The sequence below is a fragment of the Microcaecilia unicolor genome, chromosome 2 (assembly GCF_901765095.1).
Source record: "Microcaecilia unicolor chromosome 2, aMicUni1.1, whole genome shotgun sequence".
Classification (NCBI taxonomy): Eukaryota; Metazoa; Chordata; class Amphibia; order Gymnophiona; family Siphonopidae; genus Microcaecilia; species Microcaecilia unicolor.
Window position 1 is genome coordinate 25,244,311 of NC_044032.1, and position 22,478 is coordinate 25,266,788.

The 22,478-nt window shown below is 43.6% G+C and overlaps 1 protein-coding gene across 5 annotated transcripts in view; it reads left to right on the forward strand.

The window, feature by feature from the left end:
- The window catches only part of LOC115462820 (fatty acid-binding protein, intestinal-like), a 59,864-nt gene that overhangs the window by 34,527 nt on the left and 2,859 nt on the right, over positions 1-22,478 (forward strand). For 3 of the 5 annotated variants that reach the window (XM_030192845.1, XM_030192843.1, XM_030192844.1), the window contains exon 2: positions 6,185-6,351. The exons of 1 other annotated variant lie outside the window; for it this stretch is intronic. In XM_030192845.1, coding sequence (XP_030048705.1) covers positions 6,185-6,351 — 167 coding nt within the window. Of the gene's footprint in view, positions 1-6,184; positions 6,352-18,311; positions 18,387-18,676; positions 22,181-22,478 lie in introns of those variants that run through there. One more of the 5 variants, XR_003940959.1, reaches the window with a different exon arrangement.

Sequence of the window (22,478 nt, forward strand, 5' to 3'; positions counted from 1 at the left end):
GAAGGCATTCAGCATATCACAACAGTAGCTTATACACCAGAGCAAAATTCTGTTGCAGAGAGAAAATTTAGGTCACTTGTGGAAATGACCAGATGTATGCTGTCAGATAGCAATCTCCCTAAAAGACTATGGGGGGAAGCCATTCTCACAGCAGTGTACCTACAAAACAGAATGCCAACTAAAGGCGCTGAGCGCACACCACATGAGACATGGCATGGTAGGAAGCCAAACCTGTCACACATAAGAACATTTGGAAGTACAGCATATGCTCATGTACCAAAGCAAAGAAGGCATAAACTGGATTCCACAACAGAAAGGGGCATTTTAGTTGGCTATGCTCCAGGACACAAAGGATATAGAATTTTGAATCTGAAAACTGGCATTGTTGGCATAAGACATGTTACATATTTTGATGAAAACAAAAGGGTTGATAAAGGCTGGATTATCCCAGATGAGCCTTATCATCCAGAATATGAAACTAGAACCATAATAGACATGCCAGTGTATATAAATGCCATACCAAGGCAGATGTCTGAAAGCAACTCATCTGTATCTAACGAGGAACAGGCAGAGGAAGCAGACACAGAAAGGATCATTGAAGAAGACAGTACAGTTGGAGAAGGGGAATCAATTGGAGAAGGACTCTCAGATTTAGAGGATGCGGAAAGGTCGGACCAACCTGTTGTCAGACGCTCATCCAGGGAAAACAAAGGTGTTCCACCCCCAAGACTGTCTTACCTAACAAAGTCAGCAGAAGCTCAAGAGCCCTTAACATGGGATGAGATTGAGAAAATGCCAGCAGAAGAAGCTGCTGAATGGCGTAAAGCTGCACAAGAAGAAATTGATTCATTGCATAAAAATAAAACTTGGATTCTTACAAAATTACCTCCTGGCAAGAAAGCTATAGGATGCAAATGGGTATTCAAGTTAAAAAGGAATGCACAAGGAAAAGTGGAAAGGTATAAAGCCAGATTAGTCGCAAAGGGATATCTTCAAAAATATGGAGAAGATTTTGATGAAGTGTTTGCACCTGTAGTGAAACACACGACAATTAGAACACTTCTGAGCACTGCAGTCTCAAAAGGCATGCAAGTCAACCACATTGATGTGAAAACAGCATTTCTTCATGGAGATATAACTGAAGACTTGTACATGGAACAGCCAACAGGTTTCATAAATACAAAACAAAGACAGCTAGTGTGTAAATTAAACAAAGGTCTTTATGGATTAAAGCAAAGTGCAAAATGTTGGAATGACAAATTGCATGAAATATTGACAAATTTAGGATTTAAGCAAGGTGAAGCAGATAAATGCTTGTACACTAGGTGCAGAAATGGACAATATGCATACATTTTAGCTTTTGTTGATGATCTGCTCATTGCAAGCGAAAGTGAGCAAGAGTACAAGGACATTGTAAAATATTTAAACCAGAATGTTGAGATAAAAGAACTTGGTAATGTGTCATACTATCTTGGTATAGAAATTGAGAAACAAAATGATGGTTCTTATCTTCTAAGCCAGAAGCAGAAAATAAATGAGCTTATTGAAAGTTTAGGTATGCAAGATGCCCAAGTTGTAAGCACTCCCATGATCACTGATTTTCTGAAGGATGAAACAGTAAGAGAACCTTTACCAGATAACATCCAATATAGATCAGCCATAGGTAAGCTTTTATATCTGACTACCACATACAGGGCTGATATAGCAAATGCAGTAGGAATTTTGAGCAGAAGGGTCAGCTCACCTACCAAATCAGATTGGACTGCAGTTAAAAGGATGGTAAGGTATTTAAAAGGTACCATTGATTGTAAATTAAAGATTTCAGCCAATAGTAATCCAAAACTAATATGTTACTGTGATTCAGATTGGGCAGGGGATCATTCTGATTATAAATCCACAAGTGGATATGTGTTTATGTATGGAAATGTACAAATTTCTTGGGCCAGTCATAAACAAAGTATTGTGAGTCTGTCTTCTACAGAAGCTGAATATGTGGCTGTATCAGAAGCATGCAGAGAACTGATGTGGATTGAAAAACTTTTGCTGGATTTTGGAATAGATGAACAGAGACCAATCCAGATAATGGAAGATAATCAGAGCTGCATCAGGCTGTCACAGAATGACAAGGTTCAGTCACGCACCAAGCACATCGCAACGAAATATCACAACGTGCGAGAGCTGGCGAAAGAAGGGGTTATCAGTCTACACTATTGTCACACCAGTGAGATGACAGCTGACATCATGACCAAACCGTTACCCAGAGAACGTTTTGAGAATCTGCGAATAAAGCTTGGACTTTGTATGAATTAATAATTGCATGACAGTTATGCATGAGAAGGGGTTTGTTGGAATAATGTATTGTGTTTTACATGCATTGTCTGTCAGCAATGTTTTTTTCTTTCTCTGTGATTACTCTGTGACCTCTGATGTGAATTGCCTAGAGAGGTCACACCCATGCAACTTCCTGTGGGGGTTAGGCATAGCACATGGAGCTCATGATCTCTCCTAGCCTGAGGATCTGTGGTGTGAGCATCCATTACCATCTAAGCACATGGAAAGAGCTGATAAACCAAATGTATTATATTATGTATATATAAGCCTGCTGAATATATATCTAACTACAAACTGTGAGTAAACAGATGTTTTGTTACTTCAACTTTAAAGTGACTCAGCAGTGAATTATTCTGGGGTGTATGTGAGAGAGATGAAGAAAAGAAATTAACATTTCTAAAGCTGAAGCTGTGTGTATAAAATCTGCTAATTATTTACTACAAATAATCCAACAGTAAAGGTGGAGGAGTAGCTCTATATGTAAAGAATGATATCATGGCGACTGAAATGACAGGGACCTGGGGAAAAGAAGAAGCGATATGGATCACCTTAAAAAGAGAGGATAGAACCTCTGTCCACGTGGGTGTTGCCTAATGACCCCCGACACAATTAGAGGAACTAGATAAAGATCTGATCGCAGATATTCAAAAATTAGGAAAGAAAAAAGAGGTTCTGTTGATGGGAGATTTCAATCTGCCAGATGTAGATTGGAAGGTTCCGTCTGCAAAAATCGGAAAGAAGTAAAGAGATCGTGGATGCTTTCCAAAGTGCTCTGCTCAGACAAATGGTGACGGAACCCACGAGGGAGGGAGCGACGCTGGATCTGGTGCTCACAGATGGGGATAGTGTGTCAAATGTCCGAGTGGGTGCACACCTGGGAAGCAGTGACCATTAAACGGTTTGGTTTGATATGACGGCTGAAGTGGTGGGCGGCCACTCTAAACTCAAAGTCCTGGATTTCAAGCGTGCTGACTTTAGTAAAATGGGGGAATACCTGAGGAAGGAGCTGATGGGCTGGGAGGACGTACAAGAAGTGGAAGGACAGTGGTCCAGGCTGAAAGAAGTAATAAATAGGGCCACAGACCTTTATGTAAGGAGAGTAAATAAAAGCAAGAGAAAAAGGAAACCGATATGGTTCTCCAAGAAAGTGGCTGAGAAAATAAAGGCTAAAGAGTTAGCGTTCCAGAAATACAGAAAATCTCAAGAAGAGGAACACGGGGAGGAATACTGGGTGAAACTGGAAGAAGCCAAGAGAGAGATACGTCTGGCGAAGGCGCAAGCGAAAAGAACAAATGGCTAGAAACGTAAGGAGGGGAGACAAAAATTTCTTCAGGTATATTAGTGAAAGGAGAATGACTAAAAAGGGAATTGTGAGACTAAAAGATACAGTGAAAAGCTATGTAGATAATGATGAAGAAAAAGCCAATTTGCTAAATAGATACTTTTGTTCTGTTTTCACTGAAGAAAATCCTGGAGAAGGACCGAGAGGGACTGGCAAAAGTACACCTGAGAATGGAGTGGATAGAGCACCGTTCACGGAAGAGAGTGTGTACGTTCACGGAAGAGAGTGTGTATGAACAACTTGGAAAGCTAAAGGTGGACAAAGCCATGGGACCGGACGGGATCCACCCCAGAATATTGAGGGAGCTCAGAGAGGTTCTGGCGGGTCCTCTTAAAGATTTGTTTAATAAATCCTTGGAGATGGGAGAGGTTCCGAGGGATTGGAGAACGGTGGATGTGGTCCCTCTTTACAAAACTGGTGATAGGGAAGAAGCTGGAAACTACAGGCCGGTAAGCCTCACTTCGGTTATTGGAAAAGTAATGGAAGCCATGCTGAAGGAAAGGATAGTGAATTTCCTGTAAGCCAATAAGTTGCAAGATCCGAGACAACATGGTTTTACCAGAGGGAAATTGTGCCAAACGAATCTCATTGAATTCTTTGATTGGGTAACTGGAAAATTAAATCATCGACATGCTTTAGACATAATCTACTTAGATTTTAGCAAAGCTTTTGACACGGTTCCCCACAGGAGGCTCTTAAATAAACTCGATGGGCTGAAGATAGGTCCCGAAGTGGTGAACTGGATTAGGAACTGGTTGACGGACAGACGACAGAGGGTGGTGGTAAATGGAGTTCACTCGGAGGAGGGAAAGGTGAGTAGTGGAGTACCTCAGGGATCGGTGCTGGGGCCGATTCTGTTCAATATATTTGTGTGTGACATTGCCGTAGGGTTAGAAGGTAAAGTTTGCCTATTTGCGGATGATACTAAGATTTGCAACAGAGTGGACACCCGGGAGGGAGTGGAAAGCATGAAAAAGGATCTCAGGAAGCTAGAAGAATGGTCTAAGGTTTGGCAATTAAAATTCAATGCGAAGAAATGCAAAGTGATGCACTTAGGGAGTAGAAACCCAAGAGAGACTTATGTGTTAGGCGGTGAGAGTCTGACAGGTACTGAGGGGGAGAGGGATCTTGGTGTGATAGTATCCGAGGGTCTGAAGGCGACGAAACAGTGTGACAAGGTGGTGGCTGTAGCGAGAAGGTTGTTAGGCTGTATAGAGAGAGGTGTGATCAGCAGAAGAAAGGAAATGTTGATGCCCCTGTACAAGTTGTTGGTGAGGCTCCACCTGGAGTATTGTGTTCAGTTTTCGAGGCCGTACCTTGCGAAGGATGTTAAAAAAAATGGAAGCGGTGCAAAGAAAAGCTATGAGAATGGTACGGGATTTGCGTTCCAAGACGTATGAGGAGAGACTTGCTGACCTGAACATGTATACCCTGGAGGAAAGGAGGAACAGGGGTGATATGATACAGACGTTGAAATATTTGAAAGGTATTAATCCGCAAACAAATCTTTTCTGGAGATGGGAAGGTGGTAGAACGAGAGGACATGAAATGAGGTTGAAGGGGGGGCAGCCTCAGGAAAGATGTCAGGAAGTATTTTTTCACGGAGAGGATGGTGGATGCTTGGAATGCCCTCCCGCGGGAGGTGGTGGAGATGAAAACGGTAACGGAATTCAAACATGCGTGGGATATGCATAAAGGAATCCTGTGCAGAAGGAATGGATCCTCAGAAGCTTAGCCGAAATTGGGTGGCGGAGCAGGTGGGGGGAAGAGGGGTTGGTGGTTGGGAGGCGAGGATAGTGGAGGGCAGACTTATACGGTCTGTGCCAGAGCCGGTGATGGGAAGCGGGACTGGTGGTTGGGAGGCGGGAAGTACTGCTGCGCAGACTTGTACGTTCTGTGCCCGGAATAAGGCAGGTACAAATCAAGGTAAGGTTTACACATATGTTTGTCTTGTTGGGCAGACTGGATGGACCGTGCAGGTCTTTTTCTGCCATCATCTACTATGTTACCTCTTGGGCTTGTCTGCTCTCACACAGAACGGCCAAGTTACCCATTCCAGGAGGGAGACTTTGGCTGGTCCTGGTTTTAAACTTCCATCCCAAAGCAGTGTAGCATTTGTAGTCTATGATTCCATCCAATGAAATCAGTGCTGCAGGTCCCATAATGCACCAGATGAGGTTTGCAGAAATCCAGGACTGGTCAAAAAGCCTCCCTCCTGGAATGGATAACTTGGCAGCTCAGCCTCATATAGAAGACTTCTTGAGACCCTTCAGCTCATTCCATTTATTCCACTCCAGTATCCATGTGTTACTGAAAGGTACAGAGCTCTAAGCATGTACTGATCCTCTGTTGTGCATCCCCCTCCCCGTGAGCTTTCCCCAGCCTGAGTGGGTGGGGTGGGGTAGTGGTGGGGAGGGGGAAGGCAGAGGCACTTGCCTCCTGCACATCCATATGGAAGAATTTTTTTCCCCTCCCACTGGCTTAGGTAAAAATCCTGTTCTCTTTTTGCAGGTGTGGATGAGAAGTTAGCAGCTCAGGACAACCTGAAGATGACAATCAAGCAGAACGGAACCCAATTCAGTGTCACTGAACAAGACGTTTCCAGTACCTCAAATAGCATTTTCAGATTGGATGAGAAAATTGAGTATAAGCTGCCTGGGGTTTCCAAAAAGCTGGTGGTAAGAGGGGTCCTGTGAACAGCTGGTCCAGGGAAGGCAAATATAATACCTTGTCCTGAGGAGGATGGGGTGAATCTAACAGACAGCACTACCTTACCACAGAATAACACTGCTGTGGTATCTACACATGACACAACACCTGCTGCTTTTGGGAGCTGATAGCATGTCTTGCTTTGAATGCTTTAGGTTTTCTGGCAAATCAATACAGATTTTAATTGTTTTCCTGCCAACCCAGGTTTCCTTCTATGAACTATTGTCTCGGATGGCCTTGAATGCCCTTCAGACTGTTCAGGAGCCTTTGCAAATGGCAATTGTATAGTGGGTGGAAGAACAGAGCAAGAACATAGGAAATCATGTGTGTGTGTGGGGGGGGGGGGGGGGACAGAGGCGTAGCTAGGTTTTGACATCTGGGGGAGCAGACTTTGTAAAATAGGCGCCAGACATGGGCATAGTTTGACTGTTTCATTTTGGGGGGGCAAAGGGTGTGGCTTGGCACATTTGCATATTCATTTGCATATGTACATCTCATACATATTCGTTAAGGCCACTTAAAAAACACACACACGCGCCAGACTAAAATGCTGAATATGAAGCCAGCATATCAAAAACAATAGGGCCAGACACTTTATGAAATAACACAAAACCCTATAAAAAGACACTCAAAATCTATACAGAAAACTTAACACACAAGAGCCCTAATTCACCTATGAAAATACCCTGGACCCTAGAGCACCAATATACCTGCTACTAGAAAATGGAACAAGCTGGACTGTTACACATTCCTACACAAAACACTACACGCTAGCAGACTCCGTCACCTCAGTCACATATGCAGAACATGGACAGACCCTCATGTGATACAAAATAGGGGACCACAAAAAACATGCCCACAAAAACTGAAATATAGATCTCTTCAAGAAAGCCAGACTCTGTAAGCAGTACAAATACTGGTAAAAGAGAAACAGAAATGTATTTTCTCCTGTACTATGCAAAATACAACAATACGGGAAAAACATGTACATTTCACAAAGCAGGCACATCTTAGTCCTTAAAAAGCATTAAATAAAAAGAATGCTTTGTTTTCTACCTTTGTCTGAGCATTCTATTTTTCTAGTTGGGCTGGTCCCAGTCTCTAATCTACTTTTCTCCTAAATTCTTTTCCAGGTTGGCTTTTCCATTTCTTTGTTCTTCTCTTGTCTTCTTCCTGTCCTTCTCTGCATCTGCCTGGCACTGATCTTTCATTTTATGTTTTTTCCCCCACTTTTCTCTCACTCTTTAGTCCTTAGTATTCATCTACCTACTAGCTTTGACCATCTCCCTCTCATTCCCTTTCCAGCACTCCCATTCCCCCCTCTATCTCTCCCTGTCTCCTAAGTTCTTCTCCCATCTTTCACCCACTTCATAAGTGTTTTTCTGATCATGCTGGCCCAGTATCTGATTCTGCTGCTATCTGTCCTCTTAACTCCGTTTCCAGGGCTTCCTTTCCATTTATTTCTTTACTTTCCTCCTTTCTTCTTCATTTCTTGCTCTATATCCATAAGTAAAAGCTGGGTCCTCCGCAGTCTTGACTGTCCAGTGGATCCAACTTCTGCCTATTTTCTCCATCCATGTGCAGTTTTCTCCTCTCTTCCTTTTCCCTCATCTCATCTCCTTCCTCTCTCTTCCCTCCCCTCCATCCATGTCCAACATTTCTTCTCTCTCCCCTCCATCCATGTGCATCTCCTTCCTGTCTTCTCTTCCCTCCCCTCCATCCAACAATTCTCCTCTCCCCCTGCCCTCCCCTCCATCCATCCATGTCCAGCAATTCTCCTCTCTCCCCTGACCTCCCCTCCATCCATCCATGTCCAGCAACCCTCCTCTCTCCCCTGCCCGCCTCCATCCATCCATATCCAGTAATTTCTCCTCTCTCCCTGGGCCCTGTCCTCCCATCCATGTCCATCCATGCTCCTCTCTCCCCTGCCCCCTCCATCCATCCATATCCAGCAATTTCTCCTCTCTCCCCTCCCCTCTGTCCATGTGCATCTCCATAGGCGCCCCGTATAAGAGGCTTGGGGTAGCCCGCCACTGCCCCGCCGCCCGCCGTACCTTTAAATATTACAGTTTTGCTGGAGTCGCGGGCAGCCGGCATTGAAGACATCGGCAGGCTTACGCCGGTTCCAGCAACCTTCCCTCTTCCCTCGTTGCAAGTCGGATGATGGCTCCGCCCTCTTCTGACGTATTTCCTGTATCTACGAGGGCAGAGCCATTATCCGACTTGCAACGAGGGAAGAGGGAAGGTTGCTGGAACCGGCGTAAGCCTGCCGATGTCTTCAATGCCGGCTGCCCGCGACTCCAGCAAAACTATAATATTTAAAGGTACGGCGGGGGGGGGGGGGGCAGGAAGGAAACAGGGCAGACGGGAGAGGAGGGTTGCTGCACATGGTGGAAGAAGGGGAGAGGAGGGTTGCTGGATGGAGGGAAGAGGAGGGTTGCTGGACATGGTGGAAGAAGGGGAGAGGAGAGGGCAGGGGAGAGGAGGGTTGCTGGATGGAGGGAAGGGGAGAGGAGGGTTGCTGGACATGGTGGAAGAAGGGGAGAGGAGGGTTGCTGGATATGGTGGAAGAAGGGGAGAGGAGGGTTGCTGGATGGAGGGAAGGGGAGAGGAGGGTTGCTGGATGAAGGGAAGGGGAGAGGAGGGTTGCTGGACATGGTGGAAGAAGGGGAGAGGAGAGGGCAGGGGAGAGGAGGGTTGCTGGATGGAGGGAAGGGGAGAGGAGGGTTGCTGGACATGGTGGAAGAAGGGGAGAGGAGGGTTGCTGGATGGAGGGAAGGGGAGAGGAGGGTTGCTGGACATGGTGGAAGAAGGGGAGAGGAGGGTTTCTGGACATGGTGGAAGAAGGGGAGAGGAGGGTTGCTGGATGGAGGGAAGGGGAGAGGAGGGTTGCTGGACATGGTGGAAGAAGGGGAGAGGAGAGGGCAGGGGAGAGGAGGGTTGCTGGATGGAGGAAAGGGGAGAGGAGGTTTGCTGGACATGGTGGAAGAAGGGGAGAGGGCAGGGGAGAGGAGAGTTGCTGGACATGGGTGGATGGAGGGGAGGGTAGGGGGGAGAGGAGGGTTGCTGGACATGGAGGGGGAGGGAGGAGTGAGGAAGGAGATGAGATAACAGAAAAGGAAGAGAGTAGAAAAACTGCACATGGATGAAGAAAATAGGCAAAAGCTGGATCCACTGGACAGTCAAGTTTGCGGAGGACCCAGCTTTTACTTACGGATGTAGGACAAGAAATGAAGAAGAAAGGCGGAAAGTAAACAAATAAATGGAAAGGAAGCCCTGGAAACGGAGTTAAGAGGACAGATAGCAGCAGAATCGGATACTGAGCCAGCACAATCAGAAAAACAAAGTCACCAGACAACAAAGGTAGAAAAGATCATTTTATTTTCATTATAGTGTTTGGAATATGTCCACTTTGAGAATTAGGTGTTCAACATTAAAAGTTTATTTACTTATTTATGACATTTTATCCCACATTAAACATGAATTAGGATGTTTTGTGGCTCTACATGAGAATTGTGATATTATGATCCCTTATTTCAATATTGTTGGCGGTCTGCATTTTCCGTATGGGTGGTATATTGGTGTATTAGGTTCTGCCCAGTGTAATATTTATGGTACAGTAAGGTTCAGAGTGTGTTTTTGCACAAAGTTGTGCATAGTGTTTTGCAGTTGAGCGATTGTGGTTAGTATATGCTTTGAGCAACCACTTTATTCTTTGACATATGATACATAGCTAATATCTAAATTTAATAAAAGGTATTAATTGTGACATTTATTTTTTTTTTTCTGTGTGTGATCAGACAATTATGGATTTAAACTCCACCCCTGGCCCCACCCCTAACCCCGCCCCCTTTAGCCTCCCCAAACAGTTGGGCAACCGACTGCCTATGTGCATCTCCTTCCTGTCTTTCCTCTCTTCCATACATATGCAGCATTTCTCTTGCCCTCCCCTGCATCCATGTACAGCAGCTCTCATCTCTCCCCTGCCCTCCCCTCCATCCATGTCCAGCAACTCTCCTCTCTCCCCTGCCCTCCCCTGCATCCATGTTCAGCAACTCTCCCCTGCCCTCCCCTGCATCCATGTTCAGCGATTTCACCCCTCTTCCCTGCCCCCTCCCCTGCATCCATGTACAGCAACTCTCATCTCTCCCCTGCCCTCCCCTCCATCCATGTCCAGCAACTCTCCTCTCTCCCCTGCCCTCCCCTGCATCCATGTTCAGCGATTTCACCCCTCTTCCCTGCCCCCTCCCCTGCATCCATGTTCAGCAATTCCTCCCCTCTTCACTGCCCCCTCCCCTGCATCCATGTTCAGCAATTCCTCCCCTCTTCCCTGCCCTCCCCTGCATCCATGTTCAGCGATTTCACCCCTCTTCCCTGCCCCCTGCACAGGGGTGTAGCTACGGGTGGGCCTGGCTGGGCCCAGGCCCACCCAATTTCAGCCCAGGACCGCCCAGCGCCAGCCCCAGCACCCATCGCCGGCCACTGCTGCTTTTCCTGTTGAGCAGCAGGGCCGGCGCTACAAAAAGAAGAAGCGCTAACGGCGCTAAGGATGAAAAATGTTTAAAAAATAAAAATAAAAAGCGCGGCACCGGCAGGCACTGTCTAGGCAGCCTTGAGGCATTGGCTGCTGGCTCGCAGGCTCCTCCCGTCTCCTACGTCACTACTGACGTAGGAGACGGGAGGAGCCTGCGAGCCAGCAGCCAATGCCTCAAGGCTGCCTAGACAGTGCCTGCCGGTGCCGCGCTTTTTTTTTTTTTTTTAAACATTTTTCATCCTTAGCGCCGTTAGCGCTTCTTCTTTTTGTAGCGCCGGCCCTGCTGCTCAACAGGAAAAGCAGCAGTGGCCGGCGATGGGAGCTGGGGCTGGCTGGCGCTGGCATGCAGGGTGGGCCTCGTCGAAGAAAAGAGGGAAAACATGGAAGAATGGGGAGAAAAAGAGGGAAAACAGATGGAAGGATGGCAGAGAATGAGGGAAAACATGGAAGGATGGGGAGAAAGAGGGAAAACATGGAAGGATGGGGAGAAAAGAGGGAAAACGGAAGGATGGGGAGAAAAGAGGGAAAACGGAAGGATGGCAGAGAAAGAGGGAAAACATGGAAGGATGGCAGAGAAAGGGAAAACATGGAAGGATGGGGAGAAAGAGGGAAAATAGATGGAAGGATGGGGAGAAAAGATAGAAAACGGAAGGATGGCAGAGAAAGAGGGAAAACAGATGGAAGGATGGGGAGAGAAAGAGGGAAAACTGATGGATGGGGAGAGAGACTGGATGGAAGGATGGGGAGAGACTGGAAGGATGCAGAGAGAAAGGGGAGATACTGGAAGGATGTGGAGAGAGAAGGGACACTGAACAGAAAAGGGTAGAGATACAGAGACACTGGTTAGAAAGAGGGAGAGAGAGACATTAGATGGAAGGATCAGGAGAGAGGGTAGATGGATGGAAGGATGGGAAGAGAAAGAGGGAAGACGCTGGATGGAAGGGTAGGGAGAAAGAGGTGACACTGGACGGAAGGATGCAGAAAGAAAGAGGGGAGACTACTGGAAGGATGGGGAGAGAAAGAAGAGAGCTGCTGGATGGAAAAGGAGAGTAGTGAAAGACTGGAGAATAAGAGGAAGGGGCATGGGGAGAACAAGGGAGAGAAAAAGATGAAAAGCCATAAGTAGATGAAGGAAATTAAAGAATGGATAGTAAGAATGAATTAAATCAGGACAGAGAGAGAGAGAGAGAGGCAGAAAAATATTGAAGAAAGCAAAGAAAAAGGAGAGAAAAATGAGAAACGGCCAGGAAACCGTGGCAGAAGAGTTAAGTGAAAACGAAGGAAAGCAGAATCTAGAGACTGGGAGCGACACAATGAGAAAAAGTAAATGGCCATACAAGAAAGGTAAAGAAAATAATTTTATTTTTAATTTAGGATAAAGTAATATGGTACCTGTGTTAATGAAGTTTCAGAGACCAATACTTCCTTCCTTAGGTCAGGCGAGGATACCGTAACAGCATTATACTGACCTGAGGCAGGAGGTTTTGGCCTCTGAAAGCTCATTGAAAAGGGTGTTAGGCTATTAAATACATTTTCTGAAATCTGATGCACTGAAAAGCAGCACTTTTACCCTATGTGACAAATGCATCTGATTAGCGTGACTAAATTTTGCTGGGGGAGGGGGGTAGAGAGAAAATTTTGTGCCCACCCACTTTGGGTTCAGGCCCATCCAAAATTGGCAGTCTGGCTACGCCACTGCCCCTGCATCCATGTTCAACGATTTCTCCCCTCTTCCCTGCCCCCTGCATCCATGTTCAACAATTTCACCCCTCTTCCCTGCCCCCTGCATCCATGTTCAACGATTTCTCCCCTCTTCCCTGCCCCCTGCATCCATGTTCAACAATTTCACCCCTCTTCCCTGCCCCCTGCATCCATGTTCAACGATTTCTCCCCTCTTCCCTGCCTTCCCCTGCATTCATGTTCAGCAATTCCTCCCCTCTTCCCTGTCCCCTGCCCTACCTCTTAAAACTCATTTTACTGAACAGCAGTGAAAGAAGCAGAGAACAGCCAGCTCGCGTCCCGCCCTTGCGTAAACAGGAAATGAGGGTGGGACCACAGCTCAGCTCAGCTGAGAGGGAAGGAGAAAGCAGAAGACGAGCCGGCTGTCCTCTGCTTCTTTCACTGCCGTTCAGTCAGGTAAAATGAGTTTTAAGCACTGGCTGGGCGGCAAGAAAGCAGGAGGGCAGGTTTCAAAATATTGGGGGTGCTCAAGCACCCACGAAGTCGGTGCCTATGGCTGCATAGGCGCCGTTTTTTAAAAAAATCGATTTAGGGGAACGACCGCTCCCCCTGCGCCCCACCTAGCTACGCTTCTGGGGGGGGGGGGGGGGAGGGTGTAAGAAACTTAGCATGGCACTTGCATAACAAAGCTTGAGATCTGCCAGTCTGCAGCTCTGGGAATTTACAGGACTAGGCACTAAACCGCATTTCGTATTGCTGGACTTTCCCTGCGCTAATCAGACAACAGCGTGGGAAAATCAGCATAAAAATACTGCATCAAAGGGTAATGAGCTGCGCTTCAAATAGCTAAAACTAGAATGTTCCCCTCTGTAAAGCACAGTAAAATCTAGTGCAAGAGCAGAGAGTGATCTAAGGTGACATGAGATATTTATTTATTTAATTATTTATTTATTTATTTATTGTATTTGTATCCCACATTTTCCCACCTCTTTGCAGGCTCAATGTGGCTTACAATACATCATGGATAGTGGAAATATATGACAAAAACAGACATTTAGTATTACAGAAGAATCTTGGGTAACATGATAATGATAAAGCATGATAGTAGTATTACAAGCAAATATTATAGGACAATTCTGGATATATGTGGAGGAGGTCACATTTGTTGATCTTTTTGGTATGCCTTGTTGAAGAGATGGGTCTTCAGTAGTTTGAGGAAGTTGGTTAGGTCATAGATCGTTTTTAAGTTGCGCGGTAGTGCGTTCCAGAATTGTGTGCTCATGTAGGAGAAGGTTGACGCATGCGTTAGTTTGTACTTTAGACCTTTGCAGTTGGGGAAGTGAAGATTAAGGAATGTGCAGGATGATTTTTTAGCATTCCTGGATGGTAAATCTATTAGGTCTGACATGTAGGCTGGGGCGTCTCCGTGAATGATTTTGTGAACTAGAGTACATATTTTGAACGTGATGCATTCTTTAAGAGGGAGCCAGTGTAGCTTTTCTCGTAGGGGTTTAGCATTTTCATATTTTGTTTTACCGAATATGAGTCTAGCTGCAGTGTTCTGTGCTGTCTGAAGTTTCTTGATTATTTTCTCTTTGCAGCCAGCGTAGAGTGCATTGCAGTAGTCTAAATGACTGAGTACCATTGATTGTACCAGGTTTCGGAAGACGTTCCTTGGGAAGAATGTTCTTATTCGTTTTAATTTCCACATTGAGTGGAACATCTTCTTGGTAGTGTTTTTCGCATGATTCTCAAGTGTTAGGTGTCGGTCAATGGTAACTCCAAGAATTTTTAGGGTCTCTGAAATTGGAAGATTCAGTTTTGGTGTGTTAATGCACTTTCCTGGGATCCCTGAACTGCCTCCTCTCCTACAGCTCCCCCTCCCTCAAACACTTAAGAGGACGCTCACTCGCTTCTGCCTCTGTGCCACCATGTATTTTTTTTTTAAATGATAGCAGCTGATACCATATGGTGCCCCCTGGGATGTGCTGCCATTTTTCACGATGACACTTGTAGTCGCAGAGTGCTCTCCTGCCTTCCATCTTTAAAGCTCTGGTGGGAGGAAGTGAGGGGTCTACTGGATCACCAGGGATGAATTTTGGGATGGGGAAGGTGAGAGATGCAGAGTCCAGTAGGCTGTTTGGCTTTCATTCTTTTTGAATGTCTCTCTTCTCAGTATACGAACCAATAGCACCCTGGTGTAGAGGTGCTTGCTGCTCTGTGGCGTTCAGGACCCCTCCAGAGTATACCAGGAGGAGAGGGAAAGGGCAGAGCTGTGCTAATTGCTTAGGCTCTGTTAGGTGTGGCTTGATCTCCTCTGGAATACCAAATGCGGTGTTACAATTGGTGATGTTGTGGAGTGGGCTCTCACAGGCTCGCGAGAGCCGGTTGTTAAAGTAAGCCCCCTGTGGCTACTTTAACAACTGGCTCCCAAAACGTGGACTCGGGCCCCCTCCTGAATTCTCCTTTATTTTGCGGGTGGAGTTGCTGAGCCCCAAGTAAATAGACTGCTGCTGCTCCCCGCTCCTTTTTGAAAAACAACAAAAAGCGGAAGAAAACCAAAGAAGACCAGACTGGAACCACAGATGGTAAGAGCACCAAATAAAGTTTTATTGGGACCCTACACGGTCCGTGTTTCGGCCGAAAAGGCCTTCCTCAGGTGTCTAAAACAAAACAAAATATGACATATAATAACATATATAATATAATATAATATAAACACATCTAAAATTGTTCCGTACAATATTCCATGTATGATGCGTGATAGTGACATTAAAATTAAAATTCTAAAAACATATAATATCACAAAACATTATAAAAGATAGATGAGGATGCAGTATTTTAAATAATCCAAAATAAGAATAGCAGTAAAAACTAAAGTAAATGACTATATAATTATGATAATGGTAATACCATTTCAAACTCCCTGAGCCATATACAGGAATATATATGTTAAAACATATAAATTAACAAATTTAAAAAAATTATAAATGATATTAATAATAATGTGGAATTATCAATTTGACCTTCAATGCCAAATAAGAATTCTTTATATTATAAATTAGTATATGATAAAAAGGAGAAAATAAAACATGATTGAATAATAAGTGAATACATGTAAGGGTTATACAGATGTGACATACCTTCAGATTGACGTATACAAATGTTCCTTCAAAATTCTCATGAAGTGGAAAAGCATAAATCTACATAGAGTAAAAACAAAAAAATAAAAATAATTAATAGAACGAATAATAATGAAAAGATGATAATAAAAAGAAAAAGAAGAAGAAGAAAAATATGTTGGTGTTGAGGAAAAAAAAGAAAGAAAAACAAAAGGAAAGACAAAAAGAAAAACATCAAATGCTTGATAGCACTGCCGTTAAGTAAGTCAGTTGTGAAGAATGTATGCCAACTGTTAAAAATAAAAATGTAAAATAAGAATAGACGAAAAGATGAAAATAAAATAGATGCACTATCCTGCTTATTTTCGAAAGACAAAAACGCCTATAGTGCGACCTAAATCGGGAGATAGACGTTTATCTCACAAAAATGATTACATCAGTATAATGGAAACAAAACTTTCAGTGCGTCCGTTTCGCTCGTACGCTCAGATACAAACGCCCAAATAAGGGGGCGTGTCGGGGGCGTGTTAAGGGCGGTGTTACGAGGTGGTCGTCTACAACGTATAACGGATAGCGAAATGATTTTGGGTGGGCGCGAACATGGGCGTCATTGCTTGGACCCGAAATAAAAGCGACCAGAGCAAGGGGGAAATCGTCTTTAGACCCATTAGCGATTGTGTAGAGTTAGAGAGTGGCGAGATCGGTGTTGGGAGAGCTGAATTGTTGGTTGCAGAGAAAGCTGAGTGTGTGGAGTACCTGTTACGTTCGTCTGTCTGCCCTAGTCGGAACGTTGTCACCCTCACCTGCCTCTTTTGTGTCTTACCTTTTGACCTTTCCCTACTCCTCCTCCTTGCTCTATCGGTCCCTTCCCCTTCCCCTCCCCCTATCCCTCTCCATTCACTGTTCCCACGTGTATATTGTCTTGCATGACCTCCGTTTGTCTCTGTGTTCCCTGTACTGTTTGGAGAGTGAGTGGCCAGAGGGTGTGTTCGGAGTGAGATTCTGTGTGCTGCTGTTGTTTCAGTACTACTACTAATACTTGCACTGGTGGGGAAATGGATACACTAAATTCACTGGCGGCTTCCATGTTAGAGGAACAGGCCACACACCGCAGGAGGTATTCACGGCCCCGAGTGTTCAGGCCCCACACCACCTTCCTACAACTCACTGACCAGCAGTGTCTGACAAGGTTCAGGTTTGATAAGGCGACCATTGTGCAGCTTTGTGAGCAGCTGAAACCCCTCCTTCAGCCCCAGACCCATAGGAATAACCCCATCCCTGTCCACCTCAAAATCACTGCCTCTCTCTCTCTGTCCTGGCCACTGGGAGTTTTCAATCTGTATTAGCTGCTAACACAGGGCTCACCCAGGCTTCTATTTCACACTGTCTCACCCAGTTCCTGGATGCCTTTCTAAATCACACCTCTCACTACATCACTTCCCCCCCCCCCCCCCCCAGGCCCTGCACAACAACATGGCCGCCTTCTATGCTGTTGCTAGATTCCCCTCGGTCATAGGTGTGATTGACTGCACACACGTCCAACTCAGACGCCCCCGGCCACACGAAGCCACCTACAGAAACAGGAAGGCATTTCATTCGATGAACATGCAAGTTGTGTGTGATGCCCAGGGGGAAATATTAGATGTGTGTGCCAGGTACCCCGGTTCCACCCACGATGCTTACGTCCTACAGCACTCAGGCATCTTCCGCAGGTTTGAGCGAAGAATAAGAATAGTAAAAATAATAATACTATAGAAGAAAAAATAATAAATAAATAATAAAAATGAAAAATGAAAAATAATATATGAATAATAATAATAATGAAATTGATAATGGTAAATGAAAATAGAAAAAAGAGAATAAAATAAAAATAAAAATATATAAAAATAAAATTAAAAATAAAAACTGATAAATAAATGAATTTTGAAAAATTTTATTATGAAATATTTTGTAGAAAATGCAAGAGTAACAAATACATTTAGAATTGAAAAAATGAAAAAATGGAAACATGAATGTGTAAATAAACATAAAAATAATAAGAATAAGAATAAAAGTAAAAAGGGATAATAAAAATAAAAATGAAAAGGTAATAATGAAAAATGAAAAAATGGGAAAAAAGAAAAAGAAGAACAGATCTGAAAAATAAAAAGGACATATACGTGAAATATGAAGTGAAACATCATATACATCACAAAAAGTGTATGAGTTCCAAATCTTTATTTAGGCCTTTTGGAGTTACCGAATCTAATTGATAAATAGCGCGTTGTTCTGCTTTAAGCAATGTACTATCCAAATTTCCACCTCGCCAATTATTTTTAAAAGTTTTAAAAATTAAGAATTTTATGTCATCACAATTATGTTTAGCCTGTATCCAATGTTCCACCAGAGGTGCAGTTCTGATTTGTCTCTTGATACAGCTACGGTGTTCTATAATTCTGACCTTAATCATCCTGCTAGTCTTGCCCACATATATCAAGCCACATGGACATAAGATTATATATATCACATTTTGTGTTTTACAATTACTGCTAAAGTTTAATTTATAGCAATATCAGATATCCTTAGATAATCCTGAAATGTGTTTATTCATTAGGAGGAAAACCTCAAATTTAAAAGGGAACACTCCGTCAGATAACCAACATAAGGGAGGACCCTTTAATCATCATAGGTAAAAACCTCCTACTTTTAATAAACGGCAACTGCTCAATGTTTTCAAAAAATTGAATAAATTTTTTTGAAAAGAAAAAACGTTTCTGTTTGAATGACAGCTGATAGGCGGAGCTTAGAAGCGAAAGTGTCTGACGTCAGTATATATAAATAAGCAGCCATTTTATGAAGGTAGTAGAAACAGACACTATCGTCAGTGAAATCCCTTGTAAGGACCTTCATATAAAATCATCCTTGTTTGAAGTCATGTTGGTTAAGGTATGATACTGATTTTTTGTGTTTTATTTATAGAGCAGTCAGATACCACGGACCCTGAGGCAAAATGTGAAACTTGGGCCGAAGTCGGACCGTGGATGGTATTTCTTACTGCAAATCTTAAAAGATAAAAAGATAAGTGATCCGTTGTTTAACGAGATGTAGAAACGGTTCATATTTATGAATATATTTTTTGAAAACATTGAGCAGTTGCCGTTTATTAAAAGTAGGAGGTTTTTTACCTATGATGATTAAAGGGTCCTCCCTTATGTTGGTTATCTAATGAAGGAGTGTTCCCTTTTAAATTTGAGGTTTTCCTCCTAATGAATAAACACATTTCAGGATTATCTAAGGATATCTGATATTGCTATATTTTCAATTTTTCATTTCTTGATATCCAAGATTGCTCTTTTGTGAGAAAGTTTAATTTATAACATTTTTTAGTGGTTGGATGGACAAATTCTTCAAGAGTTAATGAATGGACACAAACTGAACAAGAATTGCATGGCTTGTGACCAGTCTTGACTTCAATTGATTTGTCAAGTATAGGGAGAGCTGACAAAACTAAATGGTCCCTCAAATTTGGATTTCTGGAAAGGGCAAATGTAGGTAGGATATCGCTGAAACAAGGATGTGTTTGCACAATATGCCAGTGTTTATTGATGAAGATTGTTTTTGAAAAAAAGGGCTGAATGACGAGAAGCGGAAGGTACACACAATATCAGGTGTTACCTTGTTTTTTCTACCAGTTTGTAAAAGATCTTCTCGTGTCCTATTACATGCCCTATGGAACCCTTTATTAATACATGCTTTGGGGTATCCTCTCTGGGTGAACCTTTCTGAAAGAAGTTTTGATTGTTTCAAAAAAATCTTCTGTATCGGCACACACTCTTTTGAGTCTTAAAAACTGACAGAAGGGAAGATTGTCTTTTAGAGCACGATTGTGGTAGCTGGTGTAATGTAAATAACAATTCTTGTCAGTCGGCTTCTTATACAATGAGGTAGTCAGCCAACACGTCTAGAAATTAAATCCTTTCCATATTATATTGCATTTTAAACTTCAGGTTGGCATCAAGACTATTTAGGCTGCCATGAAACTCATTTAATAGTTCCATATTCCCTTTCCACAAGATAAAAATATCATCAATGTATCTTTTATACAGCTTAATCTCTTGTTTATATGGATGGTCATCAAGGAACACCTTTTCAAACTTTGCAACATAGAGATTGGCTATATCAGGAGCCATGGTAGCCCCCAGGGACCAGTAGGTCCTATAATTAAAGCCTTCTATGAAGTGGTCCTTAGAGATATCACCAATTTAGAGAAGAGTGGAGCAAGAACTCCTTATCAAAATTTAACTAGAGAAGAGAATATGGCTTTACGATCTCTTGCATCAAAGTGATTAAACCAGCCGACAAGGGTGGTGGTTTGGTGGTTATGGATAGGGTCTCATATATTGCCGAAATCATGTGGCACTTAAAATAATACCGAATTTTATATTCGTCTTCAGCAAGATCCCACGGAATCTCTAAAAAAAGAAATCACTGAAGTGGTAGAATATGCCAGTAAGATGGGCTATCTGACACCAAAGGAGACACAATTTTTAGTGAATGACCATCCCACCATTCCTACGATTTACATCTTACCAAAGATTCATAAGAACATAGAGAATCCCCCAGGACGACCCATTATCTCGGGCAATGGTTCTATTTTAGAGCCTCTATCCTTTTTCACTGATTACTTCCTGAGACCATATATTCCTTTTATAGAATCTTATGTACGTGATTCTGTGCATTTTATTAATATACTCGAGGAATATGACGGTGATCTGGAGGGACTAGTTTTAGTTACTCTAGACATTGAGTCGCTGTACACTAATATCTCACAATTAGAAGCATTAGCCATTATTGAAGAAACTTTACATGATAGGCAAACTAACACCAACCGTTTCATTTTAACCATGGCCACTCTAGCTCTCACAAAAAATTATTTTGCTTTTAATGGAAACTTTTATTTACAAGTTAAGGGATCGGCAATGGGGGGATCCATTTAGATTGTTTTTTTAACAACAGATATATCTATATGAGCAGCAGTACTTGAGGAGAAGAAGTGTTTGATTTGCAATTTCCTTTGAAATTTAAATAGATCTATACGTGTCTGTAATGCATCATAACTGGATGTAAGGGCAAAGGAAAGACCTCTCTGCAATATTTTATTTTCTGTATCTGTAAGGTTATGCTGAGATAGATTGAAAATAGGGATATCGTCTACCAACTGGGGCGGAAACTCCTTTGTCCTCTTCCCCTGCCTCTTCCGCGACCCTTGTATTGGGGGAAGAAATTGTGAGTCAGGGGTATTTGTCCTGTGGTGGAAATATGACTGTCTCTCCGAGGGTAATCCTTTTGCCAAATCTGTTCTAAAAAATATTGTGAAGGAGTAGTATGTGTCATGGGACTGGAAGGAGGAGATGTGAATGGTTCATCATCCAACATGTGTCTGATTCTTTTCCGACTTCTTCCTCTATCTACTGATCTGGAAGAATCTTCCATATTTTGATGTACTTCAGCCTGCACTGTAATGCTATTCTTATTATTAGGTTCACGATAGGTATCTATTCTACCTTTTTGTCTATAATTAACATTGTGTGTTTTATATGCATCCATATGTGATTGTGATTTCATCCATCTCTTGACTTGATATTTTACCTTTGCTTTGGCCCATGGATACACCGGGCCTCTACGGTAATCATCAATATTATGCCTGAACTTTTCCATCTTACCTTGTTTCAACTCTTGCTTAAAGCTCTTACTCCGGTTATTTACATCTAATATAATATCACTAAATGCTTTCATCCTTCTCAAGGGACTCTAAATCTATCTGAATAGAGCTTTTTAAATCATCTGCTTTCTTCTTAGCTGTTTCTATGAGAAGGATCATAAGATCCAGCGAACATTTATTTAAAATCTTACACCAATTGTCCAAAAAAGTCTGATCATCTTGGAAGATGGTGGGTCCCTTCTGCTGTCTGCAATATTCCAAAAGAAATGAGAAGTGCAGATCCAATCTAATCGCATTCTTCTGCTGTAAAATCAGGTTAGACTAATGTTCTAGCAATGTAGAATCTGTTTCAGAGTCTTCCTTTACAGTAAAGGGCGGTTGAGACTGTAATAGTCCATTAATATGGTCTCCTGAAAAGCTAAGGATATCTTCCCAAGGACGAAAGGCCATGTCTAGACCCAAACAGAACAAAAAATGTTGTTCCCCGCTCCTTGTTTCCAGCTCTGAGCAGCAGACTGGGAGAAGTCCCAGAATACTGCTCAGAGCTGGAATGGAAACAAGCAGCAGGGGCGTAGCCAGGCCTCGCAGTGGGAGGGGGCCAGAGCCCGAGGTGGGAGGGGGCACATATTGGTCTGCGCCCTGCTGCCTTGCTGCCCCCCGCCACCCTGCCGCTCTTCCCCCTACCACCCTGCCACTCCCCACCCACTGCCACAGCAAAAAACTTGGCTGGCGGGGGTCCCCAAACCCTGCCAGCTGAAGCATTGTCCAGCGCTGGTCTCCGGCCCTGCTGTGTCTTCCCCTCACATCCTGCACGCTCCTTTTAGTCAAATTGAGCATGCTCAGTTTCACTAAAAGGAGCATGCTAGATGTGAGGGAAAGAGAGCAAGACAGGAGACGTGGCGGTGCCAGAGACCAGCACTGGATAATACTTCAGCTGGCGGGGGATTGGGGACCCCCGCCAGTAATACCAGGAGCCCAGAGGAATTTTTTTTGGGGGGGGGCCCACGTAGCTACGCCACTGGCAGGGAGTGGTGGCGGTCAATTTATTAATTGGTGGGG